Genomic DNA, 22473 nt, shown 5'->3' with positions numbered 1-22473 from the left:
ACAGATTAGTAACTAAGTATTAACTAAGCTCATATGTACCTTGCTTACTGGGTAATCTGTCCCTGTGTTGAGTGAAAAAGATTGTTTTTAATTTGGAAACGAATAAATTATTTTTAATTGACCAGTTAAGTTTGGACCGGGGGTGGGGGTGGGGGTGGGGGACTCAAATCAAGATGAAATCAATTAAAGTTTATTTTAAAGACTGTATTTTTCCCAGATCTGAGTTGTAGTGTAAAAATTTTGATCTTTCTGTGATAATGACCTGAAATATTTACAAATAAACTTAGAGCATACAAGTCATTTTCATGTACATTATCTTTTTTTAACTTCACATCAAATCGAAACAGATCTTATTAACCAAAGTTTACAGATGTGGAAGATAGAGGCTCAGCTATGGTAAAGGCCTTGTCCAAGTTCAACAACTTACAAGAGAGCTTTTTTTTTTTTTTAATATTTTATTTATTTTGGTGGCAATATACACAACCAAACATAAATCTGTTCACAATTTCTGCATGAATAGTTCAGTAACATTGGTTACATACTTCACATTGAGTCACCGTTCTCACTGTCTCAACCCATATTGTTTAATCACCACACCATTAGTTTAGGCTCTCTATCCCCTAAAGTTCTCATCTGTGCTTTAGATGAACTGTTGTCAGTTTATAGTCATAGAGATAATTCTTGACCAGAGCACTATACTTGAGGCAGAGCCCTGGTGGTAAGTGGTTAAGAGTTATGACTGTTAAGCAAAAGGTCAGCAGTTCGAATCCACCAGCCACTCCTTGGAAACACTATGGGGTAGTTCCACTCTAGGGTCACTTTATTTATTTCTTCGTATACTTGAGGCAAACTTTCTTTATTAATTGGCCAAAACTGTTATTTAGTTTAATGATAGCTTCATGGGATGGTTTCAGTTCAAAGTTCAAAGATTATTTCCAGGCATTAGATTCAGGGTTCCCTCAGTCTCAATGGATCCAGTAAGTTTCGTTCCACATGAGTTTGAGTTCTGTCCCATGCTTTTCCTCCTTTTGATCATGATCCATCTATTGGGTCCTTCATCAAAATGTTTGGTAATGGTAGGCAGGCACCACCCATTTCTTTTTGTCTTGTGGTAATGAAGGTAGTAGTTTATGGAGGCAATTAAACCTACAGCCCATTTCCTTCTACAATTCCTGGGTCTCCTTCTTCCTCTGCTGTTCCTAGCAAACAGAGACCAGTTGTTGTGTCTTGGGTGGCCAGTCCCAAGCTTTGAAGACCCAGGTGCTACTCACCGACCTAGGAGGTCGAACAGAAACTCTAAAAACAATGTTAGGCCAATTGGTTAGATAGACCCGGTAAGTCATGACCCTAAATGGAAGAAAAAAAATTAAAAAACAAAACAAAACCCATTGCCGTCGAGTTAATTCTGACTCAGAGCGACCCTAAAGAACAGGGTAGAACTGCCCATAGGGTTTCTAAGGAGCAGCCATAGCTCTAAAACACTGTACCACCAGGGCTTCTAAACAGAAAGAAAAGGAACTTTTTTTTTTTAATCTTTGTAAAAAGAATCTGAAAATAGAGAAACACATTAAAGAAGAAAATAAAGATCCAGACTGAATTAGTTAGGATTAGGTTCTGCTGCCATCCCTAAGATATAGTTCCTGCCCTCAAAGATGCTGACATTTTTGTGGAGGAGCTGAGCTGTGGATAAACATGTCTAAACCACATCGTAGGAAGCTAGCCATCGCAAGAGAGGGACAGACGCAGAGCTTGGGTTGGAAGCAGGGCGCAGTTTACAAGACGGAGCAATCACTTCCAACTGGGAGACAAGAGATGATTTCATTAAAAAAGTGTGGAATTTCAATTTGTGTTAAAAACTGGGTAAGATTTGGATACTTTAAAAACTACACTTAGGCCTAGAAGGCAAACAGTGGACTGAAGAAACAAGGCTCTTCTTGCCTCCATTTCCCCATCTGCCAAACAAGAAGCAGAACATCTTAGCCCTTGGGACACAGGGAGGCAAAATGCCCCATTAAACAGCACAGGCCTGGGAAATAGGGTTGCTATAATTTTATTTAGCTGTGTGAAACATTCTCACTTTCCTTCTCCAGACCACACATCTGAGGAAGACATGGACCAGATGAAATATCTCAAAGACATCCTCTGGCTCAAACATTTTATATTATTTTGTGATCCTAAAAGAGCCTCAGGGTAAGTTTCTGAGAATGGGAAATGGCTTCCTGCTCTCACAGATACTTTGGTGAATGGATAACCCTTAAGAGAGTCAACTATGGTGTGTTTTCAAGGTCACAGCTGGGGAGGGGGTAGGAAGTCTGGGCGCACATGCATAGTTTTCCTTTCCCCATCCAATTTCTGTCCCCGCTCCCCCTTTAGCCGTTCCCACAGACATCCACTCACACCTCCTTCTTCTTCTCCCCTCTACCCCACACAAATACCTATATAGGGAAGGAAGGAAAGAGGGAGGGAGAGGAGAGACAGACAGACACACGCAGGAAGAGAGAGAATGAATGGCCAAGCCAGTATTCAGATAGCACAAATCCACACTTCTGCTGAGAACTGTGAGACCAATGGAGGTCTCATCTCCTCTCTGCTCACCCAACCCAGCCTCCTCTTTTAAATGGCTTTTCTTCTATTTCTGAGATTCATCTTCATTCAAAGGAAAGAAAGGTACTTTGGTCTTTCATGGGCACTTTTTCATGAAGCTTTTGTGTGTGTGTTCGCTTCCCTCTGAAGTTCTGGGGAGGCCGCAGGGGGACCTGAAAGGAGGGTGAAGGGGTTTCTGCAATCCCACCCAGGTAAGAGGGAGGAGGGCTGGAGACTGGGAGGGGCACCTGTGGGCTGTCATGGAAGACTTGTCGAAGGACATTCACTTTCTGCCCTCCAAAGCTATACACAGAAAAATTAGGAAGAGAAGAAGGTCATGGGTGGAGAAGGCTCATTTTAAGGAAAGACAGTCCTAGCTCCGATGGCATCACCTGAGCAGTGGCTTCCACCCCACAAATCATCATCTCCAGTCTCAAAGGCTGTGGGTTGAAGAAGCACAGGATGTAGGCTGAGGAGTCAGCAAACTCTCAGAGCCATTTATTTTTAAAAATGTATTTAAAATGAATTACCACTGAGGAAGTTGGGGGTATATTTGCAGGGTGGTTGAGGAGGCACTAGTGGTCCCTGCAGTGTGAGCCCCTCTCAGCCCTAATCGAACTGGGTCAGGGTCAGCACGCTTAACTACCCACCACTATTTCCTGTTGACCCCACCCTGACTCATGGCAACCCCATGTGTGTCAGAGTAGAACTGTGCTCCATAGTGTTTTCAATGGCTGAGTTTTTGGAAGTAGATTACTGGGCCTTCCTTCTGAGGTACCTCTGGCTGAATTAGAACTTTCAAACTTTTGGTAAGCACCCTAGTGTGTTAACTGCTTGTACTACCCATGGGCTCCTTAGGGGATGTAGGGAAGACAAAACACTGCAGCACAGACCTCTCCCTCCTTTCTGACCTTGGGCAAGTCTTGGAATCGTCAAGTCTCAGTTTCCTGGTTTATGCTGTCCTGAGTACCTCACAGGGTTGTTGAAAGGGCCAAAATGAAAACAGACAAGGAAATGGTCAACTGTGCGATGGTATTCAGACATATCAGGATCCTTGTCCTATGGAAGAGAATCTTCCTTCCCTGAAATTCGTTAAGCAGTCCTCCCCTGTCTTTCTGTCCTCTTGCCCCTTCCCTTGTCGCAGGATGCTGCAAAAAAGGAAAGGATAGAATTGGTTACTGGGGATGAAACCTGGGTTGCAGCTGGGCCTTGTGACGCACATCGGAGGCCCATCACATCTACTTCCCAGGAATTTCCAATTCCCAATTGACTGGGACCGCATTTCACACTAAAGGTCGTTGACCTACAGTACTTTACATCCAGGGACCCATTTTCAGTGGTGGCTCCAGAATGTCTACATTTACTCCAGAACCAGCTTAGAGGCTGTAATCTATTTGGTGGGGGAGGGCAGTGGAGCAGCTTGAAGAACTTGCAAATCTTTCTCACAAACTATTGAAACTGAGAGTGATCTTGTTAGAGGACCTCCCAAACCTCAGAAAGTTACAAAAAAGTTGTCATTCTATCTCTGTGAGTATATACATTAATTTATTTGGAAACAAATCAAACATTCAAATTTGAGGCTTTTCAAAAATGTAAGACCTGGCCAAATGCCCTTTCTGCTTTCAAATCCCTGTACCCCTCTCTCGAATGCCCTGCTTTAAATCAGCAGTGTCTGCAAACTGGGGGACCCACACATCTAGTAGTGCCCAAAGTCTTTTCAAGGGGTATGTATACACAGACACACTTTAAGGGAATTTCCCAATCCTCAACTTCTGTATGTTCTTTTTCTTAAAACTGATCTGCCCAAGAAAGTGCTAATCAAACCAATGAGGCCTCGTGCCAGTTCTCTTTCCTCCCTCCCCTTTCATATGGTCATACTTCTTCCACTTACCAAAAGAGAGGCGTACATCTCACCCATCCCAAATCTCACTATGATTCAGGGCTCTAGTTCCAGGTACAAAAATGTCTGGAGCACCAAACAAACGGATGGTGATGAATTTAGGTGTCTGCAAAGACTTTTTTTCTTCTAGGTCCCCAAACCACCCCCATCCGTCTCCCTAAATTTGCAATTCCATTAAAATTTGCTTTTTAAGCTTAATATTTATTTATCAAAACTTTTAATGAATGTATGTCATTTTTATCAATTATATACTAATAATGGTGGCACAATGGTTAAGAAGTTGGTCAGCAGTTGGAATCCACCAGCTGCTCCTTGGAAACCCTATGGGGCAGTCCTATAGGGTCACTGTGAGTTGGAATTGACTTGCCAGCCATGGGTTAGGTTTTTTTTTTAATACTAATAATAAAATATAAATCATACCTAAAGAAAACATTTTTTAAACTTTTTGAGATTTATGGTCAGAGGAAAAAAAAATCTGTAAATATGGTTTTATGGATGAGAAGTATGATGGAGGGGGCCAATATAAGACTTCTAAGCATAAAAATACATTAGAAAAAAATTTAATGAGGGAAAATAGAATGGAAATGATGATTCAAGGGGAAAAAGGGATGATGTACAAATTCTAACTGCAGTTTTCAAATGGCTCTTGGTAGGTATCGAATCACCAGGGTTTTTACAGTTCATTGGCTATATGAAAAAGAGTGATGTGGTACCTTATTTTAAAATGCCAATACTTGTAACAGAGCAGCTGTTATATCGTTTGCAACTATTTAAACTTATGATGAAGAATTTTAGTTGCCAATTTTATAATGTGCAATATTAGTCCATGGTTAAAAAAAAAAGTTTTAAGGAGTATGTCAGGAAGAAACTGGACAATCATGGCTCTACGAAATGTTAGGTCTCACTTCCAGGTGAGTGTCTGAATATCTGGGGTGGAGTATGGAGGATGGTTGAGTGGCTGGAGGGGAGAGTCTGGACTTGGGGAGGGGACAAGGGTTAGAAAAACTGCCCTGGGTGTAGAGGTTGGTCCCCCAGGGGCAACTGGGCAACCCTGGACAGTGTTTCAAATGTAGGACAAACTGAGGCAAGATGTTCTGAAGGTGCGACTCAGTAGACTGAGCCAAAACTGGGGGGGAGGTCTGTTCAGTAAGCAGGTAAAACTCCAAGTCATATATGTGTGAGGTGACTAACTTGGATTCCAACCAGTAAACTCTGGGGCCAGGAACCATCCTCCCCAGGAACCATCCTAGCCTGGGGAGGAGGTTGGCAAAGATGTCAAGATCTCAAACAAGCACACTGGGCTTCAGAAGTTGACCACTGTAACTACCATCCCCAGTATCTCAATGGCTTAATGCTAGAGAAGACTTCTTCTCCCTCATGTTAGAGTTCAGTGACTCAGGGACCTAGTCTTCCTTCTTAGTCTCCACCTTCCCCAGGACCTCTCCTGAAAATAGCAGGAGAAGAGAGAGGGGATCGCTTAGTTTCTTGGTGCTGTCCTAACAAAAAAATACCACAAATGGGCGGCCTTAAAGAACAGAAATTTATCATCTCACAGTTCTGGAGGCCGGAAGTCCAAATCAGGGCACCAGCTCTAGGGGAGGGTTCTTCCTCCTTGGTAGCTCCTGGTGTTCTTGACATTCCTTGGCTTATACACATTTCCTTGCATGGTCTCTTTTCCCTGTGTGTATCTGTCTATTCTGATCTTTTTGTAAGACAACACTCAGAAAGGATTAGGTTTAGAACCCCCTACTCCAGTATGACCTCATTAACTAACAAAAACCCTATTTGCAAACGGTTGTATTTACAGATACCAAAAAACCAAAAACCAAACCCATTTCGGTCAAGTCAATTCTGACTCATATCAAACCTAAAGGACAGAGTAGAACTGCCCCACAGGGTTTCCAAGGAGCAGCTGGTGGATTTGAACTGCCAACTTTTTGGTTAGCAGCTGAGCTCTTAACCACTGTGCCACCAGGGCTCCACTTACAGATACTGGGATTAGGAATTCAACAACTTGTTGGAGGACACAAGTCAATCTATAATGTGGGAGGTATTGAAGGGCCAGTCATGGAAGTGGCACTTGTGATCAATTCTGCTTATATTTCATTAGCCAGAATTCAGTCATATGGTCACAGCAGATGCCAGGAAGTTAGGAAAATGTGGTCTAGGTGACTATCCAGAAGGAGAAGGATTGGGTTTCAGTAAGCACTTTGTCTTGCAGGACTTATTTGGGAGAAAGAGGAAGTAGCCCAGGTCTCTGCACTGTTTCAGCTTGGTGTGCAGAGGGACAGCTGTACCTGAGGTTCTCAAGCAACTACGTTCCTGTAGAACCAGATTCCTAATCTAGTAGCAGCACAATTCTAAGCTCTTCTAGATGAAGCTGCAGCTGTTGATACATGCCCTAGCCTTGTCATGAATGGCCTAGGCCTGTGCTTGGGTGATTAGCTGCAGCAGATGTATCACTGGGAAGACTAAGGTAGGTTAGAAGGCAGACGGTGACAGGGAGACCTTTGGGAATCACCTAGGACTTCTTCTCCAAAAGCGAACACCTTCTGATCATCTCTGGGTTAACAGGGGCTTTTAGCATGCTGCATCAGCCTTTCAGTACCATTCAGTAAGCTTGTTAAAGTAAATGTCTCCAAAATGCCAGCAATATCAGAGGCAATGTTGTTGGCTTAAAGTCAGTAATGCTTCATGAATTTTATTTATATCAAATAAAATTCTGAAGCTAACAACTTGGTTCAAGAAGTGGTCATAGTCTCTCCCCTGTTTACTTGTCCATAAATAGGGATGGAGCCAAAACAGAGCAGTGGCTCTTAGATCAAGTATTTGCAGAGTAAAAATGTGTTCACTAAAATATATAATACATGGTCTGACTCTATTGTAACATTCATTAGAGAAATCAAATCAAGCCATAGTTATTAATAATAATTGTTACAAAAAGCAAGTATCTGTTGAATTCCGATTATACTCTGGGCATTGTACTAAGTACTTTATGTGCATTTTCTCACTTAATTCTAAGAACAACCCTCTAAGGAGCATATCATTATCCCCATTTTACAGATAAAACTTACAGCAATCTGGTGAATTTTCTAAGAGCACACAGATGGGAAGTAATAAAGCTGTGATTCAAGTCCAGGTTTGCCTGACTCCAAGCCCACCCTCCTAACTACAGTAATGGTCTTTGCCTTTGCTGAGCACCTAACTTATACGGGAAACTGTGGAGTGGAGCGGTTTAGAACGTAGACTCTGAAGTCAGGCTTTGTGGCTGGGTTTAAATTCAGGTCACTCAGTTTCCAGGAGCCTGTTTCTTCATCTACAAAATAGGAATAACAATCGTACCTGTTTCACAGTGTGAGGATCACATGAGATGTGGCAGATACAGAGTTTAGGACTCAGCAACTGTGAGCTCTTCATATCGTTTCCAGACATCAGGCCAGATTTTACAGGATGAAAAGAAGTCAGACACAGGGGGCTCCAAACGCAAGTCTCCATTGACTCAAAGCCCAGGGGGGCGGAGGACGGGCACCACCTTCTTCCATCGGGCCTTTCTCCTCCAAAAGGCCCTTTTGATTTATTATCAAGAAGCCATCTTGCGACCACAAAGGCAAAATTTCCACGATTCTCACACCGTTCCTGGCTAAAAATGCTCTCAAGAGACTTCTAAGCTAATGATTTTTCAAAGAGGGAATTGACTTCATATTCTTTGAAGCCAGGGGGCTTTTTATAAATAGGACTTGATGGTTGGGCAGTTTTTATTTTTTAAGTGTAGATGGAAGAGCCCTCCCACGCAGATAGCATGTGATGGGGCCACAGGGGACTGGGAGTCTACAGAGACACAGAGCCTGGCTTCATAGCAAGTCTGGGTTATCTTGGAGTCCAAAGGCTGTCCAGGCATTTGCAGATTTTCAGATACCAAATCTAACATCAGTTGCCCCATGAGAGCCTTAAACTAAGGTCACTGTACGTATTCTCCTGCGAGAGAAGAAAGATGTTTGCTGATGAAAATGATGCTGACCCCTAACTTGTAGCTGCTCAGTCTAAATTGGAAGGTGCCACCAAGTGAATGCCCAGCAAGCCTGTATAGAAAGCTGGGGTGCTAGTCTGTGATCTGTTAGCAGTATCAGATTACCAAACCATGTCTGTGTCAGGCAATCACCCATTGCCTCATCACCCATCACCCTGTTTCCTGTGAGTAGGGGGACTATCTTCTGTCCTATGTGAAGGAATAAATGGTCTGAAATATCGATCTGGAAGAAGTACTCAGGTACTTCTCTACTCCCTCCCTCCCCACCCCAGCACTTAGGGCCTGTGGCGTGCCACAGACCAGGCATCTGGTATGTCATCAGTTCTCCCCGCAGCCCTCAGACATGGGGATTTTACCTTCATTTCACAGATGAGAAGATTCAGGCTCAAAAACGTTCACAAGCTGCTCAAGGTCACACAGCAGATTTGAATCCAGAATCACGGAGTTCCTCACCACAGAGCCCCGTCTCACCATGCCAGACATGCTGCGATCATTGGCTTGGGCTGCGGCCCATGAGCTGCTCATCTTTTGAGCTCCCCCAAACCGGTTGCCAAGGAGTTGATTCGGACTCACGATGACCCCATGTGTGCCAGGTAGAACTGTACTCCACAGGATTTTTAAGGCTGTGGCCTTTGGGTAGCAGATCTCCAGCCTTTCTTCTGAGGCACCTCTGGGTGGGTTTGAATCACCAACCAACCTCTCGGTTAGTAGACTAGTGCTTAACCATTTGTGCTCCCCAAGTGTCTCTAATACACTGTACTACATCAGCCTTCCAGTAAGTTTTTTTTTTTTTTTTTTAATTCCATCTTGCATCACAAATTCCTTTAGGCCTTCTCTATAGAGAATGAATATGTACCTGTATGAACAAAACGGTACACACAATTTCAGGTCTTTATGGAAGTTTTGAAGCCTCTACATGGATCTCCCAAGGGCCGTGGACTCAAATTAAGAATCACCTCTATAAATCCTTGGCTCCAGTTACTTGGCCACACAGGGAGTTAGCTCGGAGCCTTAAAAAAAAAAAATTCAGATTTCTGGGCCTATCCCATATCTACTGATTCAGAATTGCTGATCTGTCTTCTTATAATACGTTCCCAGATGATTCTTACACATTTGACCAGAAAACAGTCTACATGGTGGCTTTTAGGAATTACTGCTCTAAATGACACCCATTCAGGGGATCAGAATTCATCTCTGTCACTTCGACTGGAGCACCTGGTGGATTCGGACTGCTGACCTTTTGGTTAGCAGCCATAGCTCTGAACCGCTACACCACCGGGGCTTCCTCTACTTTTAACAGTGTTAGGTAAGTCACTGAACATCTTTTACCTTCAATTTTCTCGTCTGTGAACTGGGGATAATAATTACCCCTACTTCATAGGGTAGATGTGGGGTTAGATTATTCCATTAAATGATTAGCAGTGTCTTGCAAAGGACATCATAAAAACCCGTTGCTGTGGAGTCAATTCCGACTCAGAGTGACCCTATAAGACAAGAGTGGAACTGCCCCACAGGGTTTCCAAGGAGAGCCTGGTGGATTTGAACTGCTGATCTTTCGGTTAGCAGCCATAGCTCTTAACCACTACACCATCAGGGTTTCCAAGTACTCCATAAATGTTAATTTATCATTAAGCATGTAATATCATTTTATTAGAAGCCCTGGTAGCACAATGAAGAGTCAGCTATTCAAGCCCACTGGCCGCTCCACAGGCGAAAAGACCTGGTGTTCTGCTCCTGTAAAGACGCCAGCCTAGGAAGCCCTATGGGCCAGTTCTACACTGTTCTATAGGGTCACTGAGTTGCAACTGACTTGATCGCACATACTACCACCAATCATTTTATCGGTCATGTAATCAACAATCTCTGTAAATGATATCTTGGTTACTGAAGTGGGAACATAATCCAATTGCTACCAAACTGTAACAAAAATACATGAAAGAAAGGAAAAAAAAAAATCCAAAGTTTATTAAACATTAGTAACAGACAAAGGTTTAGACTTAACAGCATAATACCACCAATGGCATGGTGTACAATCCAACTGACCTCATGTTAACTTGTACTTGTTTAGCAGATGCAATCTTTGTGGTGCTGCCAAAAGGATGATGGTGGATTATTATGTTTGGTAAAGTGTTCCAAAATTAAAGATTTTATGTCTTGACTTAAATATTCACTGTTCACACAAACATACCTACACACACTTGGCCACCTACAAAACACATTGACTTTAGGAGCCAAATCCATTCCATCAAGATCTAGGATGAGACTTTGCTCATGTTTCTTAATGACATTATTAGTTGTAGACAAAACTGGGAGGGCCTCCCCAGTAGGAGGCCTAGGAGTCCTTGGCAGGAAGGTGACAAGTCTGAGAGCAGGTGTTTACTACCTGGAAGGCTGAACACCTAGCCTGGAGCCATCTGCAGTGTGCTGAACCAAACCAAAAACCTATAAGCCAGAACAGAACTGCCCCATAGGATTTCCAAGGCTATAAGTCTTTACCGAGGCAGACTGCCACATCTTTCTCCTATGGATTGGCTGGTGGGTTCAAACCGCCAACCTTTTGGTTAGCACTTGAGTGTGTACCCATTTTGCCACCAGGGCTCCTTGCAGTGTGCTGACCCCATGTTAAATCCTTACCTCCATTCTCCACACACAGGCAAGCAGGCCAGGCCTACTTGGCTTGGGATCATTCTAATTAACTTGGGTGAAGTTTGGCCTTTCCTAAAAGGGACATTCAGGGAAAATTAAATGAACTCTTGTAAAAACCAAGGTATAACTTTGCATCTTACATATATGTGTTGTTTTATTCTAAGGGAAGGGGGGCTTCTCTTCAAACTCTTCTCGACTATTCTGAAAACAGAACCTGTACCTTTTTATACTTACATTTAGAATTCTTGTGAGTCCCTTTCACAAAACCATTTAGAAACAACCTTCTGGGTTATCTAGTACAACTTCCCATCAGAAACCCGTCTGCAAGTCTCCTCATCGTCCTGCCTCCAGGCATGCTTTCTTGGAGGCCTATCACAGTCTTGACTAATGCTGACTAACATCAAAGGTCAAAAGTGGCCACTTCCTCCAGAAGAGGAAGCAATCATTTACAGCCCTCCCGTCGTCCCCTACCTACCCCCTCAAGGTAGCACAAGCAAAACCAGAAGCTGAACAACCTTTGCCTTTCTTTGCAAGTTTAGTCAAAATACACAAGGATGTAACCTTACCAGAAAGTCCTATGCCCCTTATTTCAAATCATATCTAAATGATGTTGGCGTGGTACAATTTGTGTTGTTAATGGTCAAGAATTAATCTATGAAAGATGCTTATGATGAAGAGGGGGAAAATGACAACAGGAGTCATAATAGCTGCATTCATTTGACCCCAGTTGATCCATGTCACTCCAATTCAGACCCTAGCTTCCCACTCTAGGAAAACCGGCTCATTTACAAGTTGGCTGCCCTGGGCAGACAGGCAGTGAATCGTTCACGTGTGTGCGTGTGTGTGTGGGGTATAAATGACCTACATATAAGGCACCTGTACAGACTCCAAAGTGTTTAAATTGTTAAGACGAAGTAGGTTTCTGAAACCCTTCCTGGCACACACACGAGTAAATTTTATATTATTTTTTTTATTTCTTCTGCAGAAAACATTTGTAGTGATCCCTGGATACAATCTAATACCAAAAAAGACCAGTGCTCAAACATAGGTTTTTCTGTTGGTTTTTTCAGTTACCATTTTATACTCTGATGAATTTGGATGGTCCAGGGCGGAATCCTTCAACACTTCTCCACTGAAAGGCGCAACACACTTAAAACATTTCTCTACTAAATGTGTCTCCATTTGCACACCAAGATTGATTTGTCTGGACTTATCAATGATGACCACTGCCATTTCACAATTCTGCTGCACTTAGCCTCTTCACCTGTAAAAAGTCCAATGCTATTTCCACTGAATATCTTTTACTGTTTTGCTTAAGCTTTTCAAATGCTCTATTTATTTACTTTATTATTGGCCTGAACGTTGTATTCCAATTCCAGTACTGTCTCATCTTCCGCCATAACCTGTAACTTGGGACAAAATGGATACCTAGGAGGAACATCCCACTAGACTGGTTTCCCAAGTCTATGACACTAGGACAACCAGTGCCGATGGACTGACCAGGAGACCACCAGATCAGTCAAGAATGAGATACTCTGGAGGCAGGAAATGGGAAAATCCCATTGATGAAAGGGCGTTTTAATCTAGCACAAAATGTTCCTTTGCAGCAACGTCAGAATCTTGACATTATACAACTTAGTGATACAAAAGAGCCATCATCTTGAAAGTCAAAACATCTCTCAAGTTATAAACCATACACATAGCACCGATGTCAACCTGGTCCTGCATAAGATACATGCTCCTGCAGAGGAGAACAGGATTGTTCGGGGCACTGGCAACAGTGCTCCATTCCAGAAACTCATGATTTTGAAGTGAACATTCTTGTGGCAGATGCTTTTCCTAAAAAAACACTGTATCATCCGATAAATATTTGACTAAAATCCATTTTGTGCTTTTGGGTGGCGTGAACCGACTTCTGAGACCAAATAGGAAATAAGAACGCTCCTCATGTGCTTAGGAGCAGGATTCATCACGGCAAACCCCGGTACTGTCATACAATTTTAATTTAAAGCAGGAAACATGCTGATCTGTCAGCCATAGGCTTAAAATATTAAAGACTTCAAAAACCCCGAAGCACTTCTTCTCTGTACAACATTGGTGAATATATATCTTTGCTATATAATTTTAAAACACGGAATAGTTTTCCTTTTCTCTTTGCTATATATAATATATGTCTTTCAAAATACATTTGTCAGTATTTATATCTGAAAAATACTGTACAAAAAAAGAACTTCCTATAATTACTCTGTAAAAACATTAAACAATTTAATCATCTCTCCTTTTGGTCTATAGTAAACATTGAACTTGATTGGATTCACCACAGTTTGCGACAACACCATCCCTTCTGAGATACACCAGTGTCTTTTACATTCATTTTTCAGAAGTCCACTTGATAAAAGCACATACGTTCAAAAGCAAACACAGAATAAGCAACATAAGCTCCAGAATCATTAATTTAAGAGGCATTCAAAAATGACACCACTAGGAAAGAGGGTCTTACAAAACATCAACTTATTAACTTAACCGATTTTAAAAAACAGCAGGTATAATTCACAAAAATATATATATTACAAAAAAGGGGGAAAACTGAATCTTGAGTAATTGAACTGTTCTGAACATCAAGAGGGATATGAAAAAAGTCAAGTGGAAATGGGAGTGGGGAGGAGAAGACTGGGAGAGGAGAGAAAACCAAACCAAACATATCAATGTCAAAAGCTGTTTCAAAACACATTTTTTTTTTTTTTTGGCTCATGTAGATTAACCCCTCATTCTTAGACCCTGTGTTCTCCTCTGCTTCTCTGCCCTGGGGATGTTCTGGGCATGCTCAAATGCATGACTTTAACGTTTGCTTTTTAAAAGACAGTGAAATTCTTAGGTAGGGAAGATATCCTACGTCCACTAGTAATACTCAGGCAGCATGCTCCAGCGTACAATAGGATTATTGCTTTAGGTACAGACAGTGCAAAACACACTCTGTGTTCTATAAGAGTACTCTTATCTGGGGTTGGTGGAATTAAAAGGAAACTTAGTAGATAGGAAGTAAATGTGGGACCTAATGAATCTAAACAGCACTTTAAGTTTGAAGACAATTATCACCAAAACTGAAAATATGAGGAAGGCAACCTATCAATGAATAGAGCTGCACCGTAGCGCTCATTTTGTGCATCTCATTAGCATGATAACTTACAGATTAAACATCAACAAAAGCGTGTACTCTTGCAAACTGAGATCTACTATTTTACCAGGGCCCTTCTTAGAGGATTCCAAGGTGAGGGTTTTGGAAGAGTACATAAGATCGAACATGAAGCTAATTTTGACAGGGAAGGTGTGGAGAAGAAGGGAGGAGAGGAAAACCCACGAGAGGTCTCCATAGTCCAGTAAAAACATGGCACCTTTCTTTTTTGGAACTAAAAGATGAGAGGGCTTCTTAAAATGGCAAGTGCAAAGGAACACGCACACACGCACACTTACTGTTGACCACGCACATAAGCACAGATACGCGTGCACACACACACACAGATGCACACCAAAATGTGAGTCAGTTGTGTTTATGCCTCTGGTAAAGTGCTGATGACAGAAAGGTTGGTTTGGGTGTGGTGCTATCAGACAGGAAACAAATTGTCCATCTATTCAAAAGCCAGCCCACAAAAATGCCATCCTACAGGGGCCCGTGCCTGGCTTCGTATTTGGCAAGTATGTTCTTGCATTTGCCCAGCTCCTTCCGCAGGTCAGCCACCTCCTGGCGGAGGGCTGAATTCTCCTTCTCCAGGAACGAGGCCCGGATGGCGATCTGATTCTCCTTCAGCCGCCGGGCATCTCGGGAGCGCTTGGCCGCCATGTTATTCTTTCTGCGCCTTGCCCAGTACTTGTCATCCTGCTCATTAGTTACAGAAGGAAAAAGAAAAAAGATATTAGATTTCAGCAAAGCTGAGTGTCAGCCAGAGCACTGACAGGCTTCAGGGTTGTGCTAGGGCACCAGCCCAGGTTTCTTAACTTGCCTCTCCTTCCTTTACTGTTTCTGGATGCCTGAGAGAATGGTCCATGAGTCATGGCTTCCTTCCTGGAGCAAGGACCAACCTGTCACAACAGGCTCAGACTCTCTCTGCTTATGCCCCATCTGACAGCAGTGGTATATGCCCAACAAGGCAGAGATCAGAGACTGACTGAAAGCAAGGGCTCACCTCAAACCCTGTATTACTCCCAAAATTTCTTCATTCTCCTTGCTTAAAATCTCAAGAACTCTTTTCTTCCAGACGTACTCATATGCTTTTTTGTATGAGTATAAATTGGTATAATATTTTTAGGAGGCAATTTAGAAACGTCGCTGATGTTAGGTGCCCTCAAGTTAATTTTGGACTCCTAGCAACTCCATGTGACAGAGCAGAACTACTCCATAGGGTTTCCTATGCTATAATCTTTATGGGACCAGATGGCCAGGTCTTTCTCCCACAGAGCCACTGGGTGGGTTCCAACTTCCAACCTTTCGGTTAACAGCCGACCGCTTAATCAGTTGCACCACCGGAGCTCCTTAATTTGGAAATACCAACATTTACATGCACATACCCCCTGATCTAGCAATTCCACTTCTAGATTTCATCAGACACAGGCCAAAAATTTTATGGCAGCATTGCTTGTAATAGAGAAAATGGGAAAAAACCAATTATTCATTAGTAGGAGATTTAATAAGTATATTATGATAGAGTCATACAAAGGAATATTCTGTAGCTGTTAAAAATAATGACCCAGCTGAACGAGAAAATGTTCATGATATACCACCATGTAGGTGGAAACAATGGCAATTTGCAGATAACTATGCAAGACCTCTTCCCATTTTTATTAAAAATACTAATATTACAAATTCATAGACAAAGACCCAGAAGGAGTTATACCAAGCTTTAAAAAGTGGTGCTTCTAGGAGGACGAGGCAGGCCAAGGAGAGGTATAGGACCTTTCACCTTTTACTTTATGTCCTTCTGAACGATTAGATTATATAAGGAGCATGTACTTTGGTAATTAAAAGCAGAACTTTTTATTTTTTTTAACTCTTCAACCTGCCACTAATCAGTACACTCACTGGTAGATAGCATTTAAATAATTTACTCTAATTTCCTGGAACTATTCTCTAGGCTTTAATTAACCTGGGTAATATTTAACTGTGGTCAATGTGAATCCAACCTCTCCTTTCTCCCACTGCTGCTCCCCCACCCTGGCCTGAAGAAAGGAAGAGCTTCCTAGGAAAACTGAGACGTGAATCTTCTTTTAGACCTTCCCAGTGTAATCACGGTGCTGCCTGTGTTGCCACTCCTTTTTTTTCAACAACCTGCGAGAGCAAATTCCTCAATCCTAGCAAGGCTAATACCTGTAGGTACATGCCACCCAGAATAAGTGGGTGAGGCCATTCTTATACTCTCCCAGGACTCCAAGGGGCAGTTGGCATTGGAGGTCACATGGGTTGGGACCAAGGCTGCAAGGAAGGTCCAAGGTCAGGGGTCTGCCCCAATATGTGCCCATTACGCTCAGGAGACGACTGCCCTGCACAAAGACAGAAAGTGTGAAACAGAACGTGTGTGCAGGCAGCTCTGCCATTCACAAGCTGGTCTACTATATACATATACCATATGTATACAGCAGAGCCCTGGAAGCACAGTGGTTAAGAGATCAGGTGCTAACCAAAAGGTTGGCAGTTCAAATCTACCAGCTGCTCCTTGGAAACCCAATGGGGCAGTTCTACTCTGTCCTATAGGGTTACTATGAGTTGGCATTGACTCGACAGCAACAGGTTGTTTTTTTTTTTTTTAACATATATAGCACCCCAGCTTTCTGTACATTTCATAATTATAATATTAATAAGGTAAAAGTATTTTCATTGCAGCTAGTGTTATGGGCTGAAATGTATCTCCCCAAAACTTGTGTCAACTTGGCTAGGCCATGATTCCCTGTATTGTGTGGCTGTCCACCATTTTGTGATCTGATGTGATTATCTTATGTGTTGTAAATCCTAACCTCTGTGATATTAATGAAGCAGGATTAGAGGCAGTCATATTAATGAGGCAGGACTCAATCTACAGGATTAGGTTGTATCTTGAGTCAATCTCTTTTGAGATATAAAGGAGAGAAGCCAGCAAAAAGGAGTGGGACTTCATGCCACCAAGAAAAAAGCTCCGGGAGCAGAGCACATCCTTTGGACCTGGGGTCCCTGTGCTGAGAATCTCCTAGACCAGGGGAAGATTGATGACGAGGACCTTCCCCCTGAACTGACAGAGAGAGAAAGCCTTCTCCTGAAGCTGATACCCTGAACTGGACTTCTAGTCTAGACTGTGAAAGAATAAATTTCTGTTTGTGAAAGCCATCCGCTTGTAGTATTTCTGTTACAGCAGCTCTAGATAACTAGGAGCTGATACCAGTTATTCTTAGGGAGGAGGCTGTGCTTGGAGAATACCTGGATAAGTAAGCTTGGGGCAGGTATACAATGGTTGTTAGGAGAGATACCTGATATCTGCGTAATACAAAGGGAGAAATTTGTTGCTTGTGCTTCTGAAAGGGAGCAGGAAAATTGGAGGAAGGGGGAGAAGACAGCTGGAGGGAGAGAGGCTGGGAAGAGCCATCAATGACTTCAAAGGCATTTTAACAAACGAAGCCTCCAGTTCTGACAGAAATTGTTTGTGTCACCTTGGTATAAACTCTAATTCCATCCCCTTCTTACTGTCAGGAAATCTACCACACTCCCATTTGCTTGTGGGAGTTCCCGGGGCACTGGAAAGAGGGGCTGACTTAGGATCTCACAGAGCCTCCACACAGGGGAATGGGAAGCCAGGGAGGCCATGAGCACACCCCCTGGGAAATGACAGGAAGTTTGTGTTGGGGAGAGGGAGTATACCATGATAGGCCATGGACTTGGTGGTTTAGGACAGTCCTGACCATGTCTTATGGGTCAGGCAATCACCAGCCGACCTCAGGAGAACAGCCACCTTCTCCATCTCTTAGAGCTCTTCTAAGAAGTGTTTTCATTTCTTTTACCTCACCTGTCCACACATGCAGATGAGCTGGCAAAGGTGTGGAATGGGGAACTTCTCAGGTAAGAGCCAGCTGAGAGTAGAGGATGAAGCAAGCAGAAGTGTGGGCAGAAGGAATGTCATGGACTAGAAAAACCAGCTTGCACCCCTTTGCCAGCACAGAATGGTTGGAGAGGAGGAAAGAAGCACCATGTGCTCTGTACCCTTCTCTATCTCCCAGGTACCAACACTATCTGGCTGCCCAGTTACCCCTGCCCGGCAATGACCCACTCAGCCTTGCTCCATCATCTTTCCAAGGATCTCATGTTTGATGCAGCCTCCCCATCCAGGACCCCCCCCTGACAGGTCAACACTCCCTTTTCCTTGCCAGAATGGAAGCTCCATGAGGGCAAGGACTGGCTCATCTTGTATCCCTAGCCCTTAACGCAGAGCTTGGCAGAGCACTTGAACAGTATTTGCCAAACGAATAAATGGACATTGAAAAGCATTAGGAAATCGAGGTGATTAAATGGATTTTCCATCAGGATTCCTTGTATCCCACCCCTTGATTCTCCTAGGAAATGCATGCCAACCCAAATGAATTGCTCAGGGAGCTGTGGGGGAGACCAATTTTGGCCAGGCCCATTTTACTCAACTGGTTTGCTCCTCCCATGCTAGGAACCAGATACCTCCTCTCCCACCCAGCTCAGACCTCTCTGCTAGAAGGAGAAATATGGTATGGCTCTGCTTCCTGCTTCCACCAGCTTGTTGTCTGTGGCCTGAGGCTTCACCCACAACTGGAAAAAAAAAAAACCCCAAGGACACACGACAGGAGAATGTTCTGCCTGCTCTCTACCCACTATATGAAAAGGTCAAACCTGGGCCCAGAAGCAGTGATATGGACAGTTTTTACATGGCCTCTGTGTTGCCAAGCTTACCTGGTTTACTAAGTAATCCTGACTTTGCTTTGAACATATAAATGTGGAGGAGACTCTGAAGGTGGCTGGAAGTTATATCCATCCAGCAGTATTCTTTCAAACCACTAACCTCCATTCGAGGGGAAATCCATGCTGGACGCACGCCCTAGTTTAGTTTAAGAGAAGGCTCTAAAATACACATAGAATTGGATTGCTAAAAACACAAGGCCAGGAAAAGCATTCAGTTTAAAGAAGATATCCAATTGCTCAGGACTTAATCCTGTGGTGCCGCTCTTATTCCAGCTTAGTCTAACCATCAGTGCCCTTAGAAGAGACACCGTGGACATGCCCAAACTTCCATCTGAAGGCTCTACGGGCTGAACCTCTGGTTTTAGGGTGTTTTGACCATGCACTTTTCTTTTATGATTCTCAGGATGATAGCTATTGACTAAGGGCCCCGGATGTAGCCTCGGACAGGGCCTTTCAGGAAGCTAGAAGAGCTGGGGGCCAGGCTAGACCTGACTCTCTCTAGCAGTGTTTACCTAACTTTACCTTTCTGCTTCTCCATTTCCTCAAGTGCAAGATGATAAATTTGGACTAATGGCTCTCCGAGGTCTCTCTGAGCTCTGGCGGTCTATGCTTGTGCATCGTGGAGGGTCCCCTCAGGTACATGGGCAACGGCAATGATTTAATCTGCCAGGTACTTCAGCCACCGCACCTGTGGTTTTTCTCCCAGTGTTCCTTCCAGGCACTAAAAGCAGGAGTGACTAGTCTAAATCAGTGCCAGCACAATGTCTAAAACTCCCATTTTCTCCATATAGGAGTGTCACTATCTCTGAATCATATTTAGTTTTGGAGAATAGGGTCAGAAGTTAGAAAAAGGCTATGAGGCCCAGTTCCAATGCCCTTAATGTATATAGTCATATCTCTTGTTATCTATATTATTGGAAAGAAGCATAAACACAAAAAACTCTAAGCAAAGACTAAGCAAAAGCTGTTCTATTTTGGAACTATTAGACATGGTATAATTTTGGAAAGCAGATTTCTCTTCTCCTAAGGTATCATGAAATGTGTCAGATTAATCTTCAGTTGTATTTGACTTCCTAAGGTAAATCTAGTTCCCTTTATAAATAATGTGTCCCTTCAACACAGCAGAGAAGACCAACCCGGAATTACCCTTTTGTTGCAATCATTTATAAGGTGAACACTATATATAGTGTCAGAGAACTCACTAGCTTCCTTTACAAAATTCCACCCTGCTCATCCACGGTTGGCAGTGTGGAGAGAGGTTGTGTCTCTGGCTGTTAATTCTCTGAAATATATAGGACATGGCAGCAGCTAATTATCCAGAATTTCCAAAGGGAAGGTAACCATTGGAAGACTATGAGGTCCAGATGCTTTTCCCCAATATTTTTCCTTCTGTGTCTACTCTTGAAAGATTTTGGTTTGATTTTATTGGCTTTCATGGGTTCCCTGGTAGATAGTAGCAGGTTTGCCTCCTTCATGGGCTTCAAATTTCTCCAACATTTTACTGATTCTCCTTATTCCTATGCATTATCAAGACTTGAAAGGTATTATTTCAGAAGACACCCAGAAAGGAAGCAACTTGCCTAGAATCACGTGGCAAGAAACAGGATCAGAAGTCACGAGTCCTTCATTCGCTAAATTATATGATCTTCCTGGGGTTACCCTTTTAACATGCCTCTTGATCCCACCCTTTACTAGCCCATAGCCTGATTACCAGTTCCAATTTACCTTCAGATCATCAGGGATGAAGACTTTGCGAGCTTTCTTAATCATGGGCTGTGGTTTCAGTTCTTCCTCCGAGAACTTGCGTTTGCGAGGATCAAACATTTCCTGGCCAGGGATGCTGGAGAGGGCAAGGTCTGCTGGGTCTGGCTCATAACCCACCGGGACCTGGATGGTGTCAGGATCAATGGGACTAGGTGTATTGCGGTTTGCTGGCAACAGCTGACCTGGAACAACACAGGAGTTTTAATTCATGGACACTCTAAGGAGACTCAGGAGGCAGCTACTTAATGATACTCCAAGGTGAGTGGCAAGAGTCTTCTACATTATCTTATTCACCCTCACTATATTCCTGAGAACTTAGCAGGCTGAGTATGGCTTTATTCATGTCACATCTGGCAAAACAGAGACCCCCCCCCCACACATGTTCTCAGATGGGGGAGAGAGAAACTAAATTAAAAAATGCATGCATCTATTCCTTTGTAAACATATTCATGGAGCAGCAACTGTGTGCCAGGCATTCTCTACAAGGCACGATAGATAGAAATACATGATTTTGACCTTTGAAGTGTTTTTTAGGCTAGTCAGGGAGACAGACCATCCCTGACCAATAACTAGACAGTTAGGATATAGTGTAGGTTCTAGGAGGGAAGTAAGCATCACATGCTTTTAGAGCGTGGAGGGGAACAGTACCTGACCCAAGGGAGGTTAGGGAACCCTAGAAGTGACACTTGGCACAGTTGAGTCTTGAGACAAACAGTAACTATCAAAAAAGGCATTCCAGACACAGAGACAAGACAGAGGGTTGCATTTTTGAACACCCACAAGTAGTCCTGAGTAGCTGTAACACTGAATCAGAGAACAAGATGGAATGGGGACAGGTGCAAGTGCAAGAGATGTATTACAGATTCAATTGTGTCCCCAAAAATGTGTGTCAAAGGGATCAAAATAGAGGGTCCTGGACAGAGCTGGAGAAAAATGTAGAGCAAAATTCCAAATCACAAAAAAAGGCCAGACCTACTGGCCTGACAGAGACTGGAAGAACCCCGAGATTATGGCCCCAGACACCCTTTTAGTTCAGTAATGAAGTGACTCCCCAGGTTCACCCTTCAGCCAAAGATTAAACAGGCCCATAAAACAAAACGAGACTAAAGGGGCACACCAGCCCAGGGGCAAGGACTAGAAGGCAGGAGGGGACAGGAAAGCTGGAAATAGGGAACCCAAGGTCAAGAAGGGAGAGTGTTGACGTTGTGGGGTTGTTAACCAGTGTCATAAAACAATACATATACTAACTGTTTAATGAGAAACTAGTTTGTTCTGTAAACCTTCATCTAAAGTACAATGAAAAAAAAATGTGCGTCAATTTGGCTAGACCAAGATTCCCAGTATTGTGTGGTTGTCCTCCATTTTGTAATCTGCTGTGATTGACTTATGTGTTGTAAATCTATATGCCTACAAGGAAGACCAGTGAATAGGACTATTATTCAACTTTACGCACCAACCACTAGGGCCAAAGATGAAAAAACAGAAGATTTTTATCAGCTGCTGCAGTCTGAAATTCATTGAACATGCAATCAAGATGCGTTGATAATTACTGGCGATTAGAACACAAAAGTTGGAAACAAAGAAGAAGGATCAGTAGTTGGAAAATATGACCTT

The 22473-nt window shown here is 43.0% G+C and overlaps 2 protein-coding genes across 4 annotated transcripts in view; one reads left to right on the top strand and one right to left on the bottom strand.

Annotated features, from left to right (window-relative positions):
* The window catches only part of MMD (monocyte to macrophage differentiation associated), a 100758-nt gene extending 90136 nt beyond the window's left edge, over positions 1–10622 (top strand). For both annotated transcript variants that reach the window (XR_002786849.2, XR_010318363.1), the window contains 2 exons: positions 2091–2190; positions 8880–10622. The gene's annotated coding sequence lies outside the window, so the exon portion shown is untranslated. The remainder of the gene's footprint in view (positions 1–2090; positions 2191–8879) is intronic.
* Positions 10623–11444: 822 nt separating this feature from the next.
* The window catches only part of HLF (HLF transcription factor, PAR bZIP family member), a 63303-nt gene continuing 52274 nt past the window's right edge, over positions 11445–22473 (bottom strand). The window contains exons 3-4 of one of the 2 annotated variants that reach the window (XM_023553559.2): positions 20821–21041; positions 11445–15033 (exon numbers count right to left, since the gene is read on the bottom strand). In XM_023553559.2, the coding sequence (XP_023409327.1) occupies positions 14815–15033; positions 20821–21041 (440 nt within the window). In that variant the 3' untranslated portion in view covers positions 11445–14814. The remainder of the gene's footprint in view (positions 15034–20820; positions 21042–22473) is intronic. The other variant, XM_003414608.4, reaches the window with a different exon arrangement.

Source organism: Loxodonta africana, chromosome 18, assembly GCF_030014295.1.
Source record: "Loxodonta africana isolate mLoxAfr1 chromosome 18, mLoxAfr1.hap2, whole genome shotgun sequence".
Lineage (NCBI taxonomy): Eukaryota > Metazoa > Chordata > Mammalia > Proboscidea > Elephantidae > Loxodonta > Loxodonta africana.
The sequence above is the reverse complement of the archived record's forward strand: the minus strand, read 5'-3'. Positions and strand labels throughout refer to the sequence as shown.